Source organism: Oncorhynchus mykiss, chromosome 15 (assembly GCF_013265735.2).
Source record: "Oncorhynchus mykiss isolate Arlee chromosome 15, USDA_OmykA_1.1, whole genome shotgun sequence".
Lineage (NCBI taxonomy): Eukaryota > Metazoa > Chordata > Actinopteri > Salmoniformes > Salmonidae > Oncorhynchus > Oncorhynchus mykiss.
In genome coordinates, this window is record NC_048579.1 from 58,933,061 (window position 1) to 58,955,861 (window position 22,801).

The 22,801-nt window shown below is 43.5% G+C and overlaps 1 protein-coding gene across 2 annotated transcripts in view; it reads left to right on the forward strand.

The window, feature by feature from the left end:
• pawr (PRKC, apoptosis, WT1, regulator) overlaps positions 1–22,801 on the forward strand; it is a 79,679-nt gene that overhangs the window by 44,555 nt on the left and 12,323 nt on the right. For both annotated transcript variants that reach the window (XM_021563854.2, XM_021563855.2), the window contains exons 3-4: positions 10,545–10,676; positions 21,083–21,117. In XM_021563854.2, the coding sequence (XP_021419529.1) occupies positions 10,545–10,676; positions 21,083–21,117 (167 nt within the window). The remainder of the gene's footprint in view (positions 1–10,544; positions 10,677–21,082; positions 21,118–22,801) is intronic.

The window sequence follows — 22,801 nt, forward strand, 5'->3', positions numbered from 1 at the left end:
TGACTGACTGACTGAATGAATGTCTGTCTGTCACCGTCTCTGACTGACTGACTGAATGAATGTCTGTCTGTCACCGTCTCTGACTGACTGACTGAATGCATGTCTGTCTGTCACCGTCTCTGACTGACTGACTGAATGCATGTCTGTCTGTCACCGTCTCTGACTGACTGACTGAATGCATGTCTGTCTGTCACCGTCTCTGACTGACTGACTGAATGCATGTCTGTCTGTCACCGTCTCTGACTGACTGACTGAATGCATGTCTGTCTGTCACCGTCTCTGACTGACTGACTGAATGCATGTCTGTCACTGTCTCTGACTGAATGCATGTCTGTCTGTCACTGTCTCTGAATTAATGAATGTCTGCGTCACGGTCTCTGAATTAATGAATGTCTGCGTCACCGTCTGACTGAATGAATGAATCTTGCTCTGTCACTGTCTCTGACTGAATGAATGAATGTCACTGTCTGACTGAATGATTGAATGTCTCTGTCACGGTCTCTGAATGAATGAATGTCTGTCACGGTCTCTGACTGAATGAATGTCTGTGTCACGGTCTCTGACTGAATGAATGTCTGTGTCACGGTCTCTGACTGAATGAATGTCTGTGTCACGGTCTCTGACTGAATGAATGAATGAATACCTGTCACGGTCTCTGACTGAATGAATGAATGAATATCTGTCACGGTCTCTGTCTGAATGAATGTTTGTCTGTCACTGTCTGACTGAATGAATGAATGTTTGTCTGTCACTGTCTCTGAATTAATGAATGTCTTTGTCACTGTCTCTGACTGAATGAATGAATGTCTGTCACTGTCTCTGAATTAATGTCTGTGTCTGTCTGTCTTACAGTCTCTGACTGAATGTCTGTCTGTCTGACTGCACGCCATATTTAAGGCTGGGAATAAAACATGAGGCAGAGAACTCTCCTAGTAGCAGGATGCCATTGAAAACTCAATGATAATTTTGCACCAGAAATGCGTAATGCAATACATGTAATTAAATATGTTGTCACATATTTGTATTCATTAAAAAGCCTTGGATATTTTCATGGCGGTTGAGCAACTCACTAAACTATCATTCGTTGTTCTTATGACCATTCTGTCGTCTTGCGAATGAAACCGGGGGGAGGTCACGACCACACATCCTCTGAGGTCTCGCTGAGGTCAGAGGCACTGCTTTAGGCAGGATGAGACCTGTCAGGAGACTGACTGGTGGTCCTTTGTATCTCAGTTGGTAGAGAGCATGACACTTGTAACGCCAGGGTCGTGGGTTCAACACCCACATGTAAAATGTTATGCACGCATGACTAAGTTGCATTGGATAAAAGTGTCTGCCAAATGGCATATATTTATTTATTCATTTATTCAAAGTTTAATAAGGTCTGCCTCAGGCCTCTCCTGGGGGCTACATAGACTGATGGACAACCAAACAGCGTAGTACATTGTTATCCATTAGCTACACATGGCAATATTTGCTCAATTTCATTGATTCTCTGTCAGAAAACAAGACGACCCCATTCTGTGATATAACATTAGAAATGGGGTTAGTACAGAAAGCTGGGTGGTATTTCAGTAAGCTACCATTTTAGGAGTTTAGGCCCGGAGTCTGTTTTAATACCTTCTCTGCCCCCTCTCAAACTCTTCCCCCAAAGCCTCGTAACATGCCCAGCAGTTCAATTCCTGGCTCTTTGTCCAAACCACAGAGGTTATAGAGCATAGAATGAGGTTGGCAAAGCAAGAGCAGTGAGACACAGTGTGGTGTTGCATGGTCTATTTCCACAGATGGATTAAAGCTGGGGCCAGAGGTCAGACAGTTGACCTCTGCTTGGCCTCCTGGCTGCCCAGGTCTATCTACAACAGAGAGGGAAGCTGATGCTAGCACTGTCTCATGATTGATGACCACGGAGGATTTATAGTGTGTTTCCTAGTAGTTGTAGCCTATGTTTTGTAATGGCATACTTTTACTGTCACCCCATGTGGAGATTCCGTCCCTGTGAGGTCTGGTGGAGTATTAAACATGCTTGTTAAAACATTATTGCTGAAAAGTTTGATAGAAAAAGGGGAAATGTGGACTTCTGCTTTAGACCCAGTTTACTGGTTCTTTCCCGTTCCAGGCTTGTGCTTGATAAACATTGATTAAAAAATATATATAAACTCAGCAAAAAAAGAAACGTCTCTATTTCAGGACCCTGTCTTTCAAAGATAATTTGTAAAAATCCAAATAACTTCACAGATCTTCATTGTAAAGGGTTTAAACACTGTTTCCTATGCTTGTTCAAAGACACAAACAATTAATGAACATGCACCTGTGGAATGGTCGTAAAGACACTAACAGCTTATCGACGATAGGCAATTAAGGTCAGTTATGAAAACTTACGACACTAAAGAGGCCTTTCTACTGACTGAAAAATACCAAAAGAAAGATGCCCAGTGTCCCTGCTCATTTGCATGAACGTGCTTTAGGCATTCTGCAAGGAGGCATGAGGACTGCAGATGTGGCATGGGAAATAAATTGCAATGTCCGTTCTGTGAGACGCCTAAGACAACGCTACAGGAAGACATGACGGACAGCAGATCGTCCTCGCAGTGGCAGACCACGTGCAACAACACCTGCACAGGATCGGTACACATGGACATCACACCTGCGGGACAGTTACAGGATGGCAACAACTGCCCGAGTTACACCAGGAACGCACAATCCCTCCATCAGTGCTCAGACTATCCGCAATAGGGCTTGTAGGCCTGTTGTAAGGCAGGTCCTCGCCAGACATCACCGGCAACAACGTCACCTATGGGCACAAACCCACTGTCGCTGGACGAGGCAGGACTGGAAAAAAGTGCTCTTCACTGACGAGTCACGGTTTTCTCTCACCAGGGGTGATGGTCGGATTTGCGTTTATCGTCGAAGGAATGAGCGTTACTGAGGCCTGTTCTCTGGAGCAGGATCGATTTTGGAGGTGGAGGGTTTACTTAAAGAAGTTGTAATCACAGCCAAGACGAGCTGCATTTTATGAGAATGTCTTGTACACCGTTTGACTTCAAGGCCCAAACCAACCCCTGCAAGGAAAAAGTTTATTCGGAATTTTAACTCAGAAGTTAAATGAAAAAAACTACATTTTGGGAACAAAACCAGTGTGGGATTAACAGGGCAGATAAATCATGCTTTCTGGGTTTGGGGGGAGAGAGAGAGAGTTGGCCCTGATTTTTAGAGGCTCAGAGATGGTTTAAGGTTGGCCCCATAGCTGACCAGCACCTCCATCTGTCTGACACAGCCCACTGAGCAGCCTCTTCATCACTCTGTCTCTCTGTGTGTGTGTGAGCTTGCCTGAATCTGGGCACTGAACAACACTCCCTTGGACTCTTGCTACAGCCAAGAGGCATTGTGGGTAATGCACTTGTATCCTCACGTTGTTCCCTTTTACTCAGCGAATCAACCATCATTTAATTCAGAATTCACCTAATCTGCCTCCATGATATTATTATTTCACGTTGGACCATAACAGGTTGTTACGATAACCAGACAGTCATATTTTACACAAACTCTTATGACCTTGTCAGATGATATCGTTCAGGCCTCATAGCTGGCAAACCTCTACTTTAACCCACATAGGCAACAACGTCCTCAAGTGTCACATTTATCCCCTCGACTCTCACCGTGGATGTTTGTTCTCCCTTTGATCTCTGACAGACCTGAGTTCCTCCAGTCCCTCCAGAGAGCTCTGTGTTGTATTTGTGAGCCAGGTCCTGAATGAACAACGCTAATGATTAATGGACAGTGGGCAGTGTGTGAATCACCTCAGTGCCGTTGTTCCTCTCCTTTCCTCACTGCTCCTCTCCATCTCTAACACATCATCCAAATGAACTCAGTCAGTGCCAGGGCATGCAGTAGGTAATTAATGAACACAAGTCATTAAACACGGTCGTGCAATACCGCCGTCGCAGCAGCCTCCAATGGGAAGAAAAGACTAGCGGACGGAGGTGCCCTTTGCTTGTTTATTAATACATTTGAGGAGTAAACGGACAGAGCGCTGGCACGTTAACATGTTGGCGCTGGCAGTCTGCTTCAATTTTTCAAACGGGTCCTCTGAGGAGAGAGACTTTGTAGTGTTGTCTGTCTTGTTGTGATGTGTGTGTTTTGTCATTTATTTATTTTAATCCCAGGCCGCCGTCCCTGCAGGAGGCTTTTTGCCTTTTGGTAGGCCGTCATTGTAAATAAGGATTTGTTGTTAACTGACTTGCCTAGTTAAAGGGGGGGGGGGGGGGGGAGAGAATATATGAGTGTTAGTGTTTAGGAAGGGATATTAGGTATAGCTCCACACTGAGGAGAGAGAGAGAAGATATTATGAGTGTTAGTGTTTAAGAAGGGATATTAGGTATAAGACCACACTGAGGGGAGAGAGAAGATACTATGAGTGCTCTGCCTGTATGAGCTGTCTGCAGCTATAGTTCTGTCAAGGAGCAGCTGTTGGAAATTGTTCTTGAGGATTTTTTCCCCATCTTAAAACAAGGTGATGATGCTATAAACTGTTCAGATTCTTCACCTCCATTACATAAGCAGTGTTATTTGAGACACCTGATGTCCATTCAGGGAGGTATAGACACAGTCCATTCAGGGAGGTATAGACACAGTCCATTCAGGGAGGTATAGACACAGTCCATTCAGGGAGGTACCAGACTGACTGGTGGTCCTTTGTATCTCAGTTGGTAGAGAGCATGACACTTGTAACGCCAGGGTCGTGGGTTCAACACCCACATGTAAAATGTTATGCACGCATGACTAAGTTGCATTGGATAAAAGTGTCTGCCAAATGGCATATATTTATTTATTCATTTATTCAAAGTTTAATAAGGTCTGCCTCAGGCCTCTCCTGGGGGCTACATAGACTGATGGACAACCAAACAGCGTAGTACATTGTTATCCATTAGCTACACATGGCAATATTTGCTCAATTTCATTGATTCTCTGTCAGAAAACAAGACGACCCCATTCTGTGATATAACATTAGAAATGGGGTTAGTACAGAAAGCTGGGTGGTATTTCAGTAAGCTACCATTTTAGGAGTTTAGGCCCGGAGTCTGTTTTAATACCTTCTCTGCCCCCTCTCAAACTCTTCCCCCAAAGCCTCGTAACATGCCCAGCAGTTCAATTCCTGGCTCTTTGTCCAAACCACAGAGGTTATAGAGCATAGAATGAGGTTGGCAAAGCAAGAGCAGTGAGACACAGTGTGGTGTTGCATGGTCTATTTCCACAGATGGATTAAAGCTGGGGCCAGAGGTCAGACAGTTGACCTCTGCTTGGCCTCCTGGCTGCCCAGGTCTATCTACAACAGAGAGGGAAGCTGATGCTAGCACTGTCTCATGATTGATGACCACGGAGGATTTATAGTGTGTTTCCTAGTAGTTGTAGCCTATGTTTTGTAATGGCATACTTTTACTGTCACCCCATGTGGAGATTCCGTCCCTGTGAGGTCTGGTGGAGTATTAAACATGCTTGTTAAAACATTATTGCTGAAAAGTTTGATAGAAAAAGGGGAAATGTGGACTTCTGCTTTAGACCCAGTTTACTGGTTCTTTCCCGTTCCAGGCTTGTGCTTGATAAACATTGATTAAAAAATATATATAAACTCAGCAAAAAAAGAAACGTCTCTATTTCAGGACCCTGTCTTTCAAAGATAATTTGTAAAAATCCAAATAACTTCACAGATCTTCATTGTAAAGGGTTTAAACACTGTTTCCTATGCTTGTTCAAAGACACAAACAATTAATGAACATGCACCTGTGGAATGGTCGTAAAGACACTAACAGCTTATCGACGATAGGCAATTAAGGTCAGTTATGAAAACTTACGACACTAAAGAGGCCTTTCTACTGACTGAAAAATACCAAAAGAAAGATGCCCAGTGTCCCTGCTCATTTGCATGAACGTGCTTTAGGCATTCTGCAAGGAGGCATGAGGACTGCAGATGTGGCATGGGAAATAAATTGCAATGTCCGTTCTGTGAGACGCCTAAGACAACGCTACAGGAAGACATGACGGACAGCAGATCGTCCTCGCAGTGGCAGACCACGTGCAACAACACCTGCACAGGATCGGTACACATGGACATCACACCTGCGGGACAGTTACAGGATGGCAACAACTGCCCGAGTTACACCAGGAACGCACAATCCCTCCATCAGTGCTCAGACTATCCGCAATAGGGCTTGTAGGCCTGTTGTAAGGCAGGTCCTCGCCAGACATCACCGGCAACAACGTCACCTATGGGCACAAACCCACTGTCGCTGGACGAGGCAGGACTGGAAAAAAGTGCTCTTCACTGACGAGTCACGGTTTTCTCTCACCAGGGGTGATGGTCGGATTTGCGTTTATCGTCGAAGGAATGAGCGTTACTGAGGCCTGTTCTCTGGAGCAGGATCGATTTTGGAGGTGGAGGGTTTACTTAAAGAAGTTGTAATCACAGCCAAGACGAGCTGCATTTTATGAGAATGTCTTGTACACCGTTTGACTTCAAGGCCCAAACCAACCCCTGCAAGGAAAAAGTTTATTCGGAATTTTAACTCAGAAGTTAAATGAAAAAAACTACATTTTGGGAACAAAACCAGTGTGGGATTAACAGGGCAGATAAATCATGCTTTCTGGGTTTGGGGGGAGAGAGAGAGAGTTGGCCCTGATTTTTAGAGGCTCAGAGATGGTTTAAGGTTGGCCCCATAGCTGACCAGCACCTCCATCTGTCTGACACAGCCCACTGAGCAGCCTCTTCATCACTCTGTCTCTCTGTGTGTGTGTGAGCTTGCCTGAATCTGGGCACTGAACAACACTCCCTTGGACTCTTGCTACAGCCAAGAGGCATTGTGGGTAATGCACTTGTATCCTCACGTTGTTCCCTTTTACTCAGCGAATCAACCATCATTTAATTCAGAATTCACCTAATCTGCCTCCATGATATTATTATTTCACGTTGGACCATAACAGGTTGTTACGATAACCAGACAGTCATATTTTACACAAACTCTTATGACCTTGTCAGATGATATCGTTCAGGCCTCATAGCTGGCAAACCTCTACTTTAACCCACATAGGCAACAACGTCCTCAAGTGTCACATTTATCCCCTCGACTCTCACCGTGGATGTTTGTTCTCCCTTTGATCTCTGACAGACCTGAGTTCCTCCAGTCCCTCCAGAGAGCTCTGTGTTGTATTTGTGAGCCAGGTCCTGAATGAACAACGCTAATGATTAATGGACAGTGGGCAGTGTGTGAATCACCTCAGTGCCGTTGTTCCTCTCCTTTCCTCACTGCTCCTCTCCATCTCTAACACATCATCCAAATGAACTCAGTCAGTGCCAGGGCATGCAGTAGGTAATTAATGAACACAAGTCATTAAACACGGTCGTGCAATACCGCCGTCGCAGCAGCCTCCAATGGGAAGAAAAGACTAGCGGACGGAGGTGCCCTTTGCTTGTTTATTAATACATTTGAGGAGTAAACGGACAGAGCGCTGGCACGTTAACATGTTGGCGCTGGCAGTCTGCTTCAATTTTTCAAACGGGTCCTCTGAGGAGAGAGACTTTGTAGTGTTGTCTGTCTTGTTGTGATGTGTGTGTTTTGTCATTTATTTATTTTAATCCCAGGCCGCCGTCCCTGCAGGAGGCTTTTTGCCTTTTGGTAGGCCGTCATTGTAAATAAGGATTTGTTGTTAACTGACTTGCCTAGTTAAAGGGGGGGGGGGGGGGGGAGAGAATATATGAGTGTTAGTGTTTAGGAAGGGATATTAGGTATAGCTCCACACTGAGGAGAGAGAGAGAAGATATTATGAGTGTTAGTGTTTAAGAAGGGATATTAGGTATAAGACCACACTGAGGGGAGAGAGAAGATACTATGAGTGCTCTGCCTGTATGAGCTGTCTGCAGCTATAGTTCTGTCAAGGAGCAGCTGTTGGAAATTGTTCTTGAGGATTTTTTCCCCATCTTAAAACAAGGTGATGATGCTATAAACTGTTCAGATTCTTCACCTCCATTACATAAGCAGTGTTATTTGAGACACCTGATGTCCATTCAGGGAGGTATAGACACAGTCCATTCAGGGAGGTATAGACACAGTCCATTCAGGGAGGTATAGACACAGTCCATTCAGGGAGGTATAGACACAGTCCATTCAGGGAGGTATAGACACAGTCCATTCAGGGAGGTATAGACACAGTCCATTCAGGGAGGTATAGACACAGTCCATTCAGGGAGGTATAGACAGTCCATTCAGGGAGGTATAGACACAGTCAGACATTTTGCAAGTTCCTCCTGCCATGGATTCAGCATTAGAATGATAGATTGCGGATCACTTTCCCACAAAAGGACCACATTTCCACCCAGCACACACATTCCTAATGGACCGCCACAGTCGGGACCAGATGTAGCTTCTTAACTGGACTTGTCTTCCCATGATGAACACTGGCGTTTGGAGACCTCAATAACATGTTGAGTAAACGCTCTTCAGAGGCCTCGCGCTTTACGCCTGCCAAGGTCCCACACATAAACAGGAAGAGGAAGGAATGTTGGGACTCTGCTGCTTCTTTTCAGAACTCACTTCCCCTCTCCCCTCTGGTGTGTGTCATCATCACCACTTTATCTGAGCCCCTCGACAGGAGGAAATGTACTCAGCAATTCCCAGGGCAACCAGTAGTGCCCTCTTCCTGCTTTCAATAGGTGATACTTGTCCCTAGTTTAGCTGTGTGTCTGTGTTTGCTAAGTGTGTTCATCTGTATTTTAAATACAGCTGTCTGATGATAAGTTGTGTGGTTACACCATAATACTGTATACCCATTCTTAATAGTTACTGTACAGTAGTCATACAGTATGCTAATATTTGTATGTCTCTGCCTCCAGTATGAAGGAAGTTAGAGGTAGTTCGCAAGCCAATGCTAGCTAGCATTAGCACAGTGCCTGGAAGTCTATGGTATCTACTAGCATGCTAAGGACAGTATCCTATAATACTTCACTATTGGACTTGGAAATGTGAAAGTGAATGCTGGACTAAGGTTATATATCCATGGTTCTATTGACATAAACCTATTTGACCCTGTGGACTCAGACGTGGCCGCCATGACTGATCGAGTACAGAGACAAAATATGGCTTAGCATAGTCTCCTCACTGGCTGGGTCGGAAAAACACACATTCTTTCTGCTGAAATCAGAAACATCCCTTAAAAGGATAAGCCTAGATCTCCCATTGTTTTATCTGGAATAAGACAAATGCATGGAAATGATTTGAATTAATAGTGGGTAAAACAGCCAGCACCGTGATCCAAAATAAATGTTCGTAACCCAGTTCCAGAAGTCCCTCTGTTTGGGCAACTGTGCATAGCAACATTTTTAGTCTTAAAACACTGTGTTGATGTAGACTGACTTCTGTTAGACTGTAAAATCCCTCATTATTCCATATGTGACTGTTATTAGTTTTATGTTTCTGACCCCTGCTTCTCTGGAGTGTACAGCTGTGTATTGCTGTAGGCAGTTGGGAGGGAGCAGGGGAACGTTTTGGCAAATCAAACAGCACAGAGCATCCCTGTGCCCTTTGCAGAGGTCAGATGGCTAAAGGCAGGCAGTGTGTTTACTGGGCTTGTCTGCACAGACACAGGCAGCATGCTCCTAAAGGTAATGTCTGTGTCAATATGTCATAGGCCAGACGAGAACAACTAGCGTTAACCTCTGCCTGAGTTAGAGCAGAGAAGAAAGGAGTTGGCATTTCCCCAGGCGTGCTGATAAACATTTTGGCAGGAAGGTCTTTGCAAATGACTGCATTCCTTTATAGCCTTTTAAGGCTATTTTTACCATTCAAGGGCCTGTTCGGTAAGCACCGTTTTGTTTGTTGCACAGCGTGAAAACAGGAAAGACTGGTTTGTGTTCTGCATGAGTGGGAGGTTGGCTCCTGTTTCTGTCAATATAGAGGATACAACCGTCAAGTTCAAAGTCAAACTATTTTCTCAATGCATATTCATTTATTTTTGATACACTACTTAACTAAATTGCATATATCATGAATTTCACAATTTCTCGCTGTGCCCCGACTGACTCCTACATCACAGGGCGTTTCGGGGACATTCCACGGGTCAAAAAGCCCTCTGACTACACGTCCACAGCAGCAGTGTAAGGACCCCTTGCCTGCCATCTTCCTGTTGCCTGCGTGTCCCAGTGAATGTGGCATAGGTTGCGTCAGAGCTGTCCAGGGGCTGGGAAAGAAATCATTTCTTAAGAGGATTAAGGGGACCGGGGCCACATCTCTTCGGAGGTGACCACGGTTACAGTGAGAATGACCCTGGCTGTCACCGTGCGCCAACATCAGTGGTGGTGTCTCACTACCCATGCCTCTATCTCTTTATTGCTCTGTACCTCTCTCTCTTTCAATAGATGTACATCCTGTTGATATGTTACTTAGTGTATAGCATAGTTCATTTATTTGCACCTAAAGACCATTCAGGAAGTTGACCTCTATTCACACCTTAATTATTCAATAAAGGTGTGTTCAACTCTCTGTCTCTCTGTATTGCAGAGCCTGGATGAGCTGGATGATGACGACGGAGGGGATAAGGCGAAGGAGGAGGAGCAGCAGCTGACACAGCTCAACACGGAACAGAACGAAGCCATGACCTCTGACCCAGGGGCCGCCACCCACTTACTACAGGTGAGGACCATGTCACCCAACCTCACTGACCTTTTTACCCCTTAGTGTAATATCTAGGGCCTGGAGTTTTGCCTGACCATGTAACTGGACCCGGAAACACTCTGGGCTCAAGTCATATCAATCAACAATGCATTTGGAGCCCCAAGTTATTGTACACATTTAGGGAAAAAAAGGGTTCTATCACTTGCTTCATATATGAAACACCTAGAAGTTCTATATAGAACCCTTTTTATATGGTTCTTTGATCAGAACCCTAGAGGTTCTTCACTGAACTAAAATGTTTCCATATACTGTTGAACACTGCATGGTGCCATTTATGAATTATGGCTACTACTATTTTGAGCTAAGAATATACTTTAATAAACAATTAAGCAATGGATCGAAGAATATCAGCTAGAATTATTTGCCATTCTATGCGAACATAGTTTGGAAATATGCACTGGTGGCCAGGAAGGCATCTCTTTGTTTGAATGATGGCCCACGTCAACTCTGGCTGACTTCTTTACAATACAACACTTTGTCCATTATTTAGTGATCAACAAAAAGGTGTCTTCTGCTCTGTTCTCAACCACCACCAAACAGCAGACCTCACACATACAGTTGAGACAACCACAGGTTCAAGCTGCATGCAGTGCCCCTGGATGGAGAGCATGTTGTGGGGTTAAAGGCCTTGCTCAAGGGCCTAATGGTAGGGGAATGTTTTGAAGATGTGAACCCAGCAGCCCTCCAGTTGTCAGATCAATTCTGTCTTTTTTTTTTCTCCAGTGCCCAGCCCGGGATTAGAACCAGCCACCTTTCGGCCACACGCCGCTGGCTTACCTGCTTGACTGGAGACATGAGTTCATCTCCAGAAATAAGCATGAGTTAACCTGCCAAAATGCTATGCAGTCATACAATTATTATGATGTAGAAGAACAACTTGCATGTAGTTGTCTGCAGCAGCCGAAAGAGAGAGCCTCTGATAGGTCTGCGTTACTGAAAGAGAGAGCCTCTGATAGGTCTGCGTTACTGAAAGAGAGAGCCTCTGATAGGTCTGCGTTACTGAAAGAGAGAGCCTCTGATAGGTCTGCGTTACTGAAAGAGAGAGCCTCTGATAGGTCTGCGTTACTGAAAGAGAGAGCCTCTGATAGGTCTGCGTTACTGAAAGAGAGAGCCTCCGATAGGTCTGCGTTACTGAAAGAGAGAGCCTCTGATAGTTCTGCGTTACTGAAAGAGAGAGCCTCTGATAGGTCTGCGTTACTGAAAGAGAGAGCCTCTGATAGGTCTGCGTTACTGAAAGAGAGAGCCTCTGATAGGTCTGCGTTACTGAAAGAGAGAGCCTCCGATAGGTCTGCGTTACTGAGAGAGAGAGCCTCTGATAGTTCTGCGTGACTGCAAGAGAGAGCCTCTGATAGTTCTGCGTTACTGCAAGAGAGAGCCTCTGATAGTTCTGCGTTACTGCAAGAGAGAGCCTCTGATAGTTCTGCGTTACTGCAAGAGAGAGCCTCTGATAGTTCTGCGTTACTGCAAGAGAGAGCCTCTGATAGTTCTGCGTGACTGCAAGAGAGAGCCTCTGATAGTTCTGCGTTACTGCAAGAGAGAGCCTCTGATAGTTCTGCGTGACTGCAAGAGAGAGCCTCTGATAGGTCTGCGTTACTGCAAGAGAGAGCCTCTGATAGTTCTGCGTTACTGCAAGAGAGCGCCTCTGATAGTTCTGCGTTACTGCAAGAGAGAGCCTCTGATAGTTCTGCGTTACTGCAAGAGAGAGCCTCTGATAGTTCTGCGTTACTGCAAGAGAGAGCCTCTGATAGTTCTGCGTTACTGCAAGAGAGCGCCTCTGATAGTTCTGCGTTACTGCAAGAGAGCGCCTCTGATAGTTCTGCGTTACTGCAAGACAGAGCAAAACACAGATTGTGTGTTTAAAAGTCATGTAATAATTAACTAGGCTATTGAATCACCAATACTTATTATACATTTATTATATTTAATGTATACATACCTCTTATTCAGAAACGGTCATATACTGGTTTTAATGAAACGGTCCCCTCAATTGACTCTGAAATACTGACATAAAATAAAGAATTAGCTAATTGCCAATGTCAGACTGGGTCTGTAGCTCTATTTGGCATGTCCCATAATAAAAAATTGTTTATTAGAAAGCTAGCTTGTGAAGTGGTGAATTTAAAGTAGCCTAGCTTTTTCTGTTTAGCTAGCTAGCTTACAAACATGTACATTCTAATAACGTTTCAACTTTATTTATCTAGTATATAGTTTATCATAAGACTTTTGCTTCATATATTTTAATTAAATCAACTTTGCTCACCTTTTAATACATTGAAAAATAACTTGCTTATTGGTAGGCTAGTTGCAAGTTGCCTCAACCACCGTCCTCTTGCTTTGTCAGGCTGGAATGGATTGGCAGTTGGCTTTTGAATCGGCATGGCAGTTACATTCTGACTTATCCAAAGGTTTCTAGAACCCCTTTATGTGTCTGCTTTTATTTAACACATTATTTCCTCTTGCACAAGTTTGTGCCTGGCTGTTTGCCACTCGGACCGGTCAAGTCCTACAGCAGCATCATTAATATGGATATAAATGTCAATGGAAAACAGCTAAAACCAATTAAGAGGGAATGTTAGCTGTCATTTCAGAGTTTGATGTGACTGGGTTAGCTTTTTTTAGCTGTTTAATTTCTAAAATCCCTATTACACTCTGGGGCGGGATAGAACCCTCAATCTCCTTTGTCTTTACTGGGTATATATAAAAATATAACTTTTTTTTTAGTAAAGGGTCCTTTTAAATATTAATTGAAGAACCAAAAGGATATATATAGAACCCTTTTTTTCTAAGTGTATAGTACAAAACAGGATAGATCTCTTGATTCCCGGTGATCTACAGCTGAGTCCAGCCCCAACTTACACACTCCCCTCCCCTGAGCAGAATGTGATGATGGATAGATAGATAGATACCACAGTGCCACCAAACAGAGGCACTGTTGGTCAGAGAGAAATCACTCTGCTTGAGAAGGAGAGCGCTGCAAATAATACATTGCTCTAGTTGCACTACAATACTCCACAAAATACAAAGTATTCTCATTCCATTCCGAGTGTGGTGACATTAGTAGTACTAAAAACACAGCTTAGACACCTGTGTTTTTGAGATGGTCGCAACACAGATCAGCTCAACGGTCCACAGGGATAAGTGCTTATAGCTTCATTGGGAGCCTATGTTGCAGCAAGTCTCTCTAAAAACACACTTCAGAGCTGTATCTGGAACTAATCTGCATGTATGACAGGCTGTTGATATGGAGCATGCAGTTTGGGAACTACCTATTCAGTCCAATGCGTTAATAGATTTCATAGGAAGGCCAAACCAATTTTATATACACATTGTTTTGCAAACAATTATGTTTTGATTGTGGTACTAGGTGCATAATTGATTTTGAAGCAAACCGTTCCAGAGCATAACATACCTGAATAAGACATAGTCCCTACTATCAGGTTTATTATTATTGATACGATTGTTTCTATAAGCAGTGATGTTGCAAATATCGTTTTCTGTTACTTTTCCCTTGAAGAGATCATTACTGTGCAGTCAACAAGTGTGCAATTGAAGTGCTGTCAAACTCTCTATGCAGAGACATGAAAGGACTTCAATGAGAATGTCGGTAACGAAGGCAACAGCGGACGCACTCGTCTATGAGCTGGAATATGGTACGATTTAGATTTCCTCCCTGTTATATTTACAGATGTGTTTTCTGTCTGTACAATACAGTATATCAGATAATATATTAATATAAAGCTTTCCCAATGTAGTTAGTCATTTAATGTATGAAGTCAGTAGGCCCACAAACACTTAATTCACTAGAAATACAAGTCCCCCACACACTCGTTTAACCTGTCATGTGTGTAGAAAGTGAAGAGGCTTCTACTCTATTGACATACCATATAGTGAATCCAGAAGATTCACTATATAACACATCCTTCCCACTGAGACAAAACCAGATTACACTTCAGCCATTTCAAATGAGACCTAGAGGTGCTTGCTGAGCCCACCTTACCATTACCACATATTTCCCTTAAGTCAGAGCAGATGTGGGTATTGCCACGGCTAACCACTGGGGAGCTCCCACACTGCATCTCACCCATTGCTCTACCACTCCCTGTCTTTGGGTGAGGGATTGTTGATGGTCATATTTGGTTGTGTGTCGTGCTTTTGACCGTAGTGATGATCTAACGGAGGAGGAGGAGGGGAGAGAGGATCTACAGGTAGCTGTCAAGTCGACGTCTGTAAAGACAGAGCATTCCAAAAAATGTGCCGTTTTATTCTGACCCCATTTAATCACACAGACAAGCGGTTGCCATGTTGTCTGTGTAATATACAGCTCCCTCGAGCGCAAACTGTCAGGTCTTTTAGCTTCGGCACCGGTATCAAGATGTCTGGACTGAGACGGGACTGGCAACTTCAAATACTAAGAAAACGTAGACGTTTCTGCAAAACAAAATAATCCCCTATCGTTTTGAGCCCACACGGTGTTGCGTCAATAATAAGTGAACTTGGTTAATGAGCTTTCTGACTTTCATTTGATAGTTGATTCGTATTTCTATCCTTTCATCCTTTCTTGGGTCAGTCTATCTGGTACCAAGTAAAACACACTATCCTCCCCTTCTTCCTCTGTGGAGCTCTGTCTGTTCCTGCCCCATAACAACCCGTTCATGGAGATGAGACTAGGTAATAGCATTGTAGCACTGTCCAGTAGGGATGTGACAATACCAGCATTGCAATATGTTTTCCATGGCAAAAATGAAAACACGAAGCAGACCAAACTCTTTGGTCATTTAAAAACCTGCTGTATGTACAATATTGTGTGCTACAGCTTGGAAAATAAAGAAATACATGTGATTCTGGATGATAACATAATGATTTTTGTTTCCAACAACAGGGCTGTTTTCCTAAAGACGTTAAATCCACTCCGTGTTTTGTTTCCTTGCCATGATACTAACGAGCATCGCGATGCTGGTATCCTCCCGTCCCTCCTGACCAGCCCATCTCAGTGAGAGGGAGTAGAGAGGGATTCCTGTGATGGCTGCAGCACTATCTCCTCCACTGTCATCCTCTCCCTGTTCCTACTCATCTATTTCAACCCGTCCACCCCCACACACTAGCACCTTGTGATACACACGGAATCACACACACACCCGTACGCACACGCATACACAAATACTCACACGCACACTGGTGTTTTTCTTTCCTATGGTTGCGTTCCTCTGTGAGGTAGTGTAATCAAGTGTAGTTTCAGTAATGTCCGTGTCACGGAGAGGCCCTCTCTCTGGGGAACCCATGTGGTCCTGGTTATCAGGCCTTACCCCTCTGTGGTATGTGAGCCGTACAAGGAAAACACTTTCCCTAAACCTGGAGCCTTGTCAGATAAACAAAACCATAGGTAACATTCAACTGGATCATCTGCTTCTAATGTTGCGCCTGGTCCAAAGGGGAGAGTGGCTTAGGTTCTGAGTCCTGAAACGGTGTGCGCTGTATACACTGAGTATACGAAGCATTAGCAACACTAATATTATGCCCCCCCCCTTTGCACTCAGAACAGCCTCAGTTCGTCAGGGTATAGACTGTTCAAGGTGTCAAAAGCATTCCACAGGGATGATGGCCCATGTTCACTCCAATGCTTTCCACAGATGTCAAGTTGGCTGGATGTCCTTGTTGTGGTGGATCATTCGGGAAACGGTTGAGCGTGAAAAACCCTGCAGCGTTGCAGTTCTTGACACAAACCGGTGTGCCTGGCACCTACTACGGTACCATACCCCATTCAAAAGGCACTTAAATATTTTGCCTTGCCCATTCACACTCTGAATGGCACACATACACAATACACGTCTCAATTGTCTCCAGGCTTAAAAATCAATTTTTGGGGCCTCCCGAGTGGGGCAGCAGTCTAAGGCATTGCAGTGCTTGAGGCGTCACTACAGATCATAGCTTTCACCTGGTTCGTCTAAGTCATGCAAAGAGCAGGTGTTGTATACTAAGTTTAAATATATACATATGTAGCTACAGTATATGGTTTTGCAAAACAATTATGTTTTGATTGTGGTACTGAATGTGCAAATGATTTTAGAGCATAACATACGTGAATAAGACGCACACCCACACCCCATTGTGGTATCCAACACCTTAACACTCATTTGCATTTTTGATTTGCACCTGTCAGTCTTTCTCCTCCCTGCCTAGACAGTTTTCAAATGCATTAACTGAAGCTTCCCTGCTTAGATGTAATGTTCTTTAAGCTGTTCAGAAATTTGGTTGTTTAGCCCAAGACATTAATTTCAGAGGGTATCACCATTGTTGACCAAAGATTACAAGTGTGTAAATCAGGTTAACCAGATTAATATTTATCCTTTACAAGACTGCTGCCAGCTAAAATAGGTCATTGGCTGTAGTCCTCTCATTTTGCCAGTTTAATTCTTTGGCCTCACCTTTTGAAATGTCAATCGTGGACTCATAAAATGACAAAGCCTCCAGAGTAACAGATGGGGATATTTATCAGCTTTGCAAGGAGACATAGATGGAGAATTCAGGGCATTGGCAGTATGCTGGAATGCAAAAGTAAGCCTATTGTTGAACTTTTATTAGGCATGCCTTCTGGGATTTCAGACATTTTAATGGGCTGTCAAGCGCACAAAGGCTGTCAGATTGCAAACCCATAAATTCCTTTATTTTTTTTTATTATAAATGTGCATGTGATTTATGAGCGGGAGAACATTGTCATGAATTATATATTTGGCCATGGATAGATGGGCAGACCGACACAGACTGACTGACACAGAAAATCTGCCAACTTTACCATGCAAGGTATTGCCAGTAACAAAGCTTGTACTTTTATTTCCTCCCACCGAGGTCTTTAATGCAGTAATATGTTTAAAAGTCCCGCCAACGCCTCAGTATAAAACGTTGCCTTTTATCTTACCGGCTTTGGCACACAAGAAATCATGAACAGTCTATTCTTGTCCGACATCAAACCTGTCAATTACAAAGCTTCACTGAATTCCTTTTCATGTGTTTATCTCCATTTACTTGTATGTGGTTCTGTCCTTGAGCTGGATTTTGTCACTGAAATGTTGTCATTGTCATTTTGTCATGACTTTGTCATTGTCACAGAAATGCTTTAGCATTTAGCCTGCGTGAACACACACAGGAATCTGCTATTTTAGATTTTTGTATTGACTTTTAACAGGTATATTTTAAAAGGTCCTTATATCTACCTAAGAAATGATGGGTAAATATACATGCGTGTCAAACTTAAACTACAATTCGGCTTTTAATGTCAACTTTTATTAAGCTGGGATTTCTGAATTTCTACTGGGCTGTCCAGCTCACAAAGGCTTTCAGATCGCAAACACCCATAAATTCCTTTTTAAACAACGTGCATGTGATTTATGAGAGGGAGAACATTTGCCACTGCGCTTTTCCTCTTTACCTGGAGTGGCACAAGTCTATAGGCTACAATATCATGTTGACATTTATGTTGAGCATGTTTTGCTGCTCTAGTGGAAGTAATATTTGACGTGTGTATTTACAGTTATTTACAAATACCTCAAGTGCGACTCGTAATAAGACTAGGTATTTAGCCTATTAACATGTTCATCTGACTCCATAAAGATAATTAGCAATATGCAAGAACACTATAATTGCGATACAGTAATAGGCAATGAAGAAATGTCTGAGAATGGAATTCGAAATACAAGTGTATTTAACTACCTTGGAAAATGAATGGATTCACATACAAGGCATAAATCTGAAGTTACAAGGCAATACTGACATTAACAAAGCAGTATACTATGCATGATAAGAGAGAAATCATAGCCTGAAATGCCATGCCCCAGAAATCCATGGGGTAGAGAAGGAAAGAAGGTCAGAAAGAAAAAAGAGAACCTTGAGTCTTAGACTCTTTTATAAGCATCTGAGTTGTTTGGATTCAAAATCTTGAGTTGTTGGCCAATAGTATTCCTGTAAAGTTAACCTCCAATCAGATATCAGATCTGCATGATGTGACCTCTGCTTATCAGAGGTGAGACAATGGGGGTTGGAGAAATAAAACGGAGGATGCTGAATTCCTAAGACAACACAGAGGAGTTTCTTGCATACGGTTGATAAGTCAGGGGCTTCTCTACCCTACAGTACGATTAGTCTTATTTAGATACATGTCTGCTGCCTACAATTTAAAAAAGGCAGTTTGGCGAGGACATTTGTTAGCAAGATATCAATGTGCATGATTTCTAACAAAGCAGAGTGAGGGTAGGAAAATGTATGAAACCTGGATAAAACAGTGACTTTTTCAAATCATCCTTCGGACGTTCATCCAGGTCAGCTTTTACATTTCTTTACATTATCGGAAAGAGCAGATTCTAAGGTTTCTAACATACAATCACTTACAAACTCTGGAAAATGGGGGCAATGGGCTCTGTTTCAAAATATCACTTGTTTTGTTACATGACAGCGTTTCCATGCTTTACCGTGACACTCGAGTTGTGTGGGAAAAGTAATGTAATTAAACCCAAAATACGCTATTTCATTCTTTTGAAAATGTATTTTATTAGTCTTATAATGGTTTTTAGGACCTGCATAAACAAATTAATAATGGATTTCTTTGTGATGGTATATTTTCAATGGATTTATAAAAATAGACGCTTACTCACATCTGCATACCCTCTTTTTTTTTAATGTTATATATTTTTTAAATTGAACCTTTATGTAACTAAGCAAGTCAGTTAAGAACAAAATCTTATTTACAATGACGGCCTACACCGGCCAAACCCGGACGATGCTGGGCCAATTGTGCGCCGCCCTATGGGACTCACAATCATGGCCGGTTATGATACAGCCTGAATTCGAACCAGGGTGTCTGTAGTGACACTTCTAGCACTGAGAAGCAGTGCCTTAGACCGCTACGCCACTCAGGAACCCCTACTCCCATTGTCACCGGTACAGGCATGTGCACAGGATATATACATGGTTTACCCCGGCACAAATGTGGTAAAAATGGGACTGTTTGAAAGGGGGTCGTCCCCCCAAAGTTTTTTTTTACAGGTAACATACACAAATCACACAGGATTTAGAGTATCTTTGACACACACACACACACACACACACACACACACACACACACACACACACACACACACACACACACACACACACACACTGCCTCCTGTTGATGCAACAGAGGTATTTTTCAGTTTAATTGTTTTCTATTGTTAAGATCCCATTGTTAAAATCTCTTCAGTCATATGTATACCTATGAAAATAAAAGAATGCCAACTGTCCCTACCCCGGCTTCATGAAAGACACAACTCTGCACTGACTTCGCTGTCAGCCTTCTAAAATCTAAATTCAGAGACTGGCTACCCCCTGACCGGAGGCAGGAACACCTGCAGCCAAAACAAACAGACTATACCAAAGTCTAGAACAGAAAGGTACATGACGTCACCAATCCCTTGTTTCTGCTCATTGATTAATGAGTCACTTTAAGACAACAGGACATTATTGATTTTTTTTCTTTCTGGTATTTGTTTATTTTGTTACTGTTACCCATGAATATGTTGTATGTGCATGGATTTCTGTTTGTATTGACTTTAATATGAGTGTTGAAACAAACAAAAAATTAACATAAGAGCTGGAAATGTAACATGCATACAGCTCATTCATAGTGTTGTTTCCGAGGCATTCCTGAGGCCTGTCTGTTCTCTGTAATAGTGGCTCTTAGGGCTGCAGCAGAGGCCGTTAATTAAGGATCCGCCCCTTTTTTTTACATTTCTGTATGCATGGTACAACTGGAGGCTGTGTGGTGATAGCTCCCCTGAAGCTAATAGCTTAACTATCTGTCAGTTCAGCAGCAGAGGTACAAGAAGGTTTATACACAACCTACAGGCTCTCTGTAGTAGCTACTCCTGATGACTTTCTGCTGATGTTGACGCAATACTATTTTGTTGTCGTGTCTCTGTGTTGCACACAACTGCGTGTGCGTTTGTGTGTGCTCACCCTAGGCAGATTAATCAGGAAAGGTGGGCTTTGTGTCAGGCAGTGACAAGCTTTTCGAGCGGATTATTTTTGAGTCTCCTCGGTGCATTTCACAATCTGGACACAGGTGTTGAATACAAAAATGCTGACTAAACCGTTTCATAACTCAAGCTACAGATCATAATTTTCCTCAGGCACATTGAGTATTCATCCTAACAAACATTTCCACCGCTGTGTACGATAGACTTCCCTTGCCTTTGTTCATGTATTCATTAGCAATTAGAAATGGCCCTCCCCCTGACATAGCCCACCAGTATGTAATATACTTGCACAAAAGAACCCTGTCCCTTTGTTGTCTGAGTATCCCCTTCCTCTGACATGGCTCTCCTTTGTTTTCCTAGGATACTCCAAGATCCGGGAGTGGCCACCACCAGAGGTAAGAAACCTTCCCTATTACTTCTGTTGAGAATGAGGGCGTGTATTATTGTTTCTGGTATGGTGGGAGTGAAGGTGGTGATAAAAGTGAAGAAACGGAGAACCTGGAAGACCAAGAAGAGAAGGCAACAGTTTAGGTCATTAATTACCATAGCAGATGACCTTGCATTTACTTAAATAGATTTTGAAGTTTCACCATTGTAAATGCCCTCTGTGTTTACGGTGCCTGTCAGAACATCTAGTTCCAGTTTGATTTCAATGCATCAGAAATTACAGCACAGCTTAACTCGCCGGGTGTCTTCTCGTACAGGGTTTCCCAACCCCGGTCCTGGGGCCCACCCTAATTCAAGTTAGCTTTGATTATTTGAATCAGGTGTGTACCCAGGGGGGGGGGCAGGACCGAGTTTGGGAAAACCTGCTCTAGTAGACTGTATGCCAACAACAGGCGTGTACATTTTGTTCAGACTATCGTTCGACAAGTTTGCAGGCAATGCAACGTTGACGTGATACGAGAGCATATCAAGCCGATCCGATGTCTCGATAAGGAGTTGAAGTTCAATCAAGGTCGGAAAGAGTTGTTGCTGATTACAGCCGACATCCTCTTTATACCACACACTTACTATGATTGACTTATCGGAGCATACAAGAGCCAATTAATCCACACCAAGTCAGTATTTTTCTTGCTTATGGTGTGGCCATTGACACCTCAATTTATCTTCTTTAACACTGTTAAGTGTCCAAAGCCATTGACACCTCTGTTTTTCCAGACACCACACTGCTAAATTTCCAACCACCATTTGGACATTCTTTTCCACTATTTGCATAAGGACAATCGCCATCAAATTGTTAAGTTCTGTGTGATCCCTGCCCAGTTCACCGGCTGACGCTCCCAATCTGGCCCAGTAATGATGTCCTACTGTGATTGGCTGGCCTCCACTGTCGGATGGTCCAGTGTTGTGGCGCAGAGAGGCTGCCAGGTGGGCGCCACAAGATGGTGGAAATATTGGACAACCCGGTCTCTGAACTCCACTGAAACTATACAACAGGCTGCTAATGCATTCACACCATCCTCTCTCACTACACTATCATTATGGTTGATATGGGCTATTATAGTGATCAGCCTGTTGCTGGTTGTCAGTCTGGAGATGGCTTATGACTTTAAGATGGATGGGCCTTCTCTGTTCCACTGGGCTCTGCTAGCAGACCACACCAGGCATCTCAATGCTTGTTGTGTGTGGCCATTGGGTCTCTGCCTCTCCTCTCCAACCCCCAACTGCTGAGACCTCCAAGAGTGGATCATTGCCTCTGCCTGTCTCCCGTGCGGTCTCTGCGGGGCGCTAATGGACCAGAGTGGGGTGATTAGCACTGAGGGCATGGCCGTTTAGACTGGGTGCCTGGCAGATGCTGCAAGCCCTAGAGACAGAGGGATGTAGAGCGTTTGTGTGTTTGCATTTACAAGGGTGGAGTGGCCTTGAAGACATTCAGCCAAAAACATGTCATTCACTTGGTGTAGGAAAGTGCCATGGAGAGCATTTCAAGGACTTTCTCTCTATCATCAAAAGCAATGGGCACAACACTCTTTAGTTCTGAAAAGAGTGAGTGAAAATAATTTCTGTGGGCTCAGCCTCTGAGTTACTGAGGAAGTAAATGTCAAATAGCCCCAAAAAACTGCATTACTACATGAG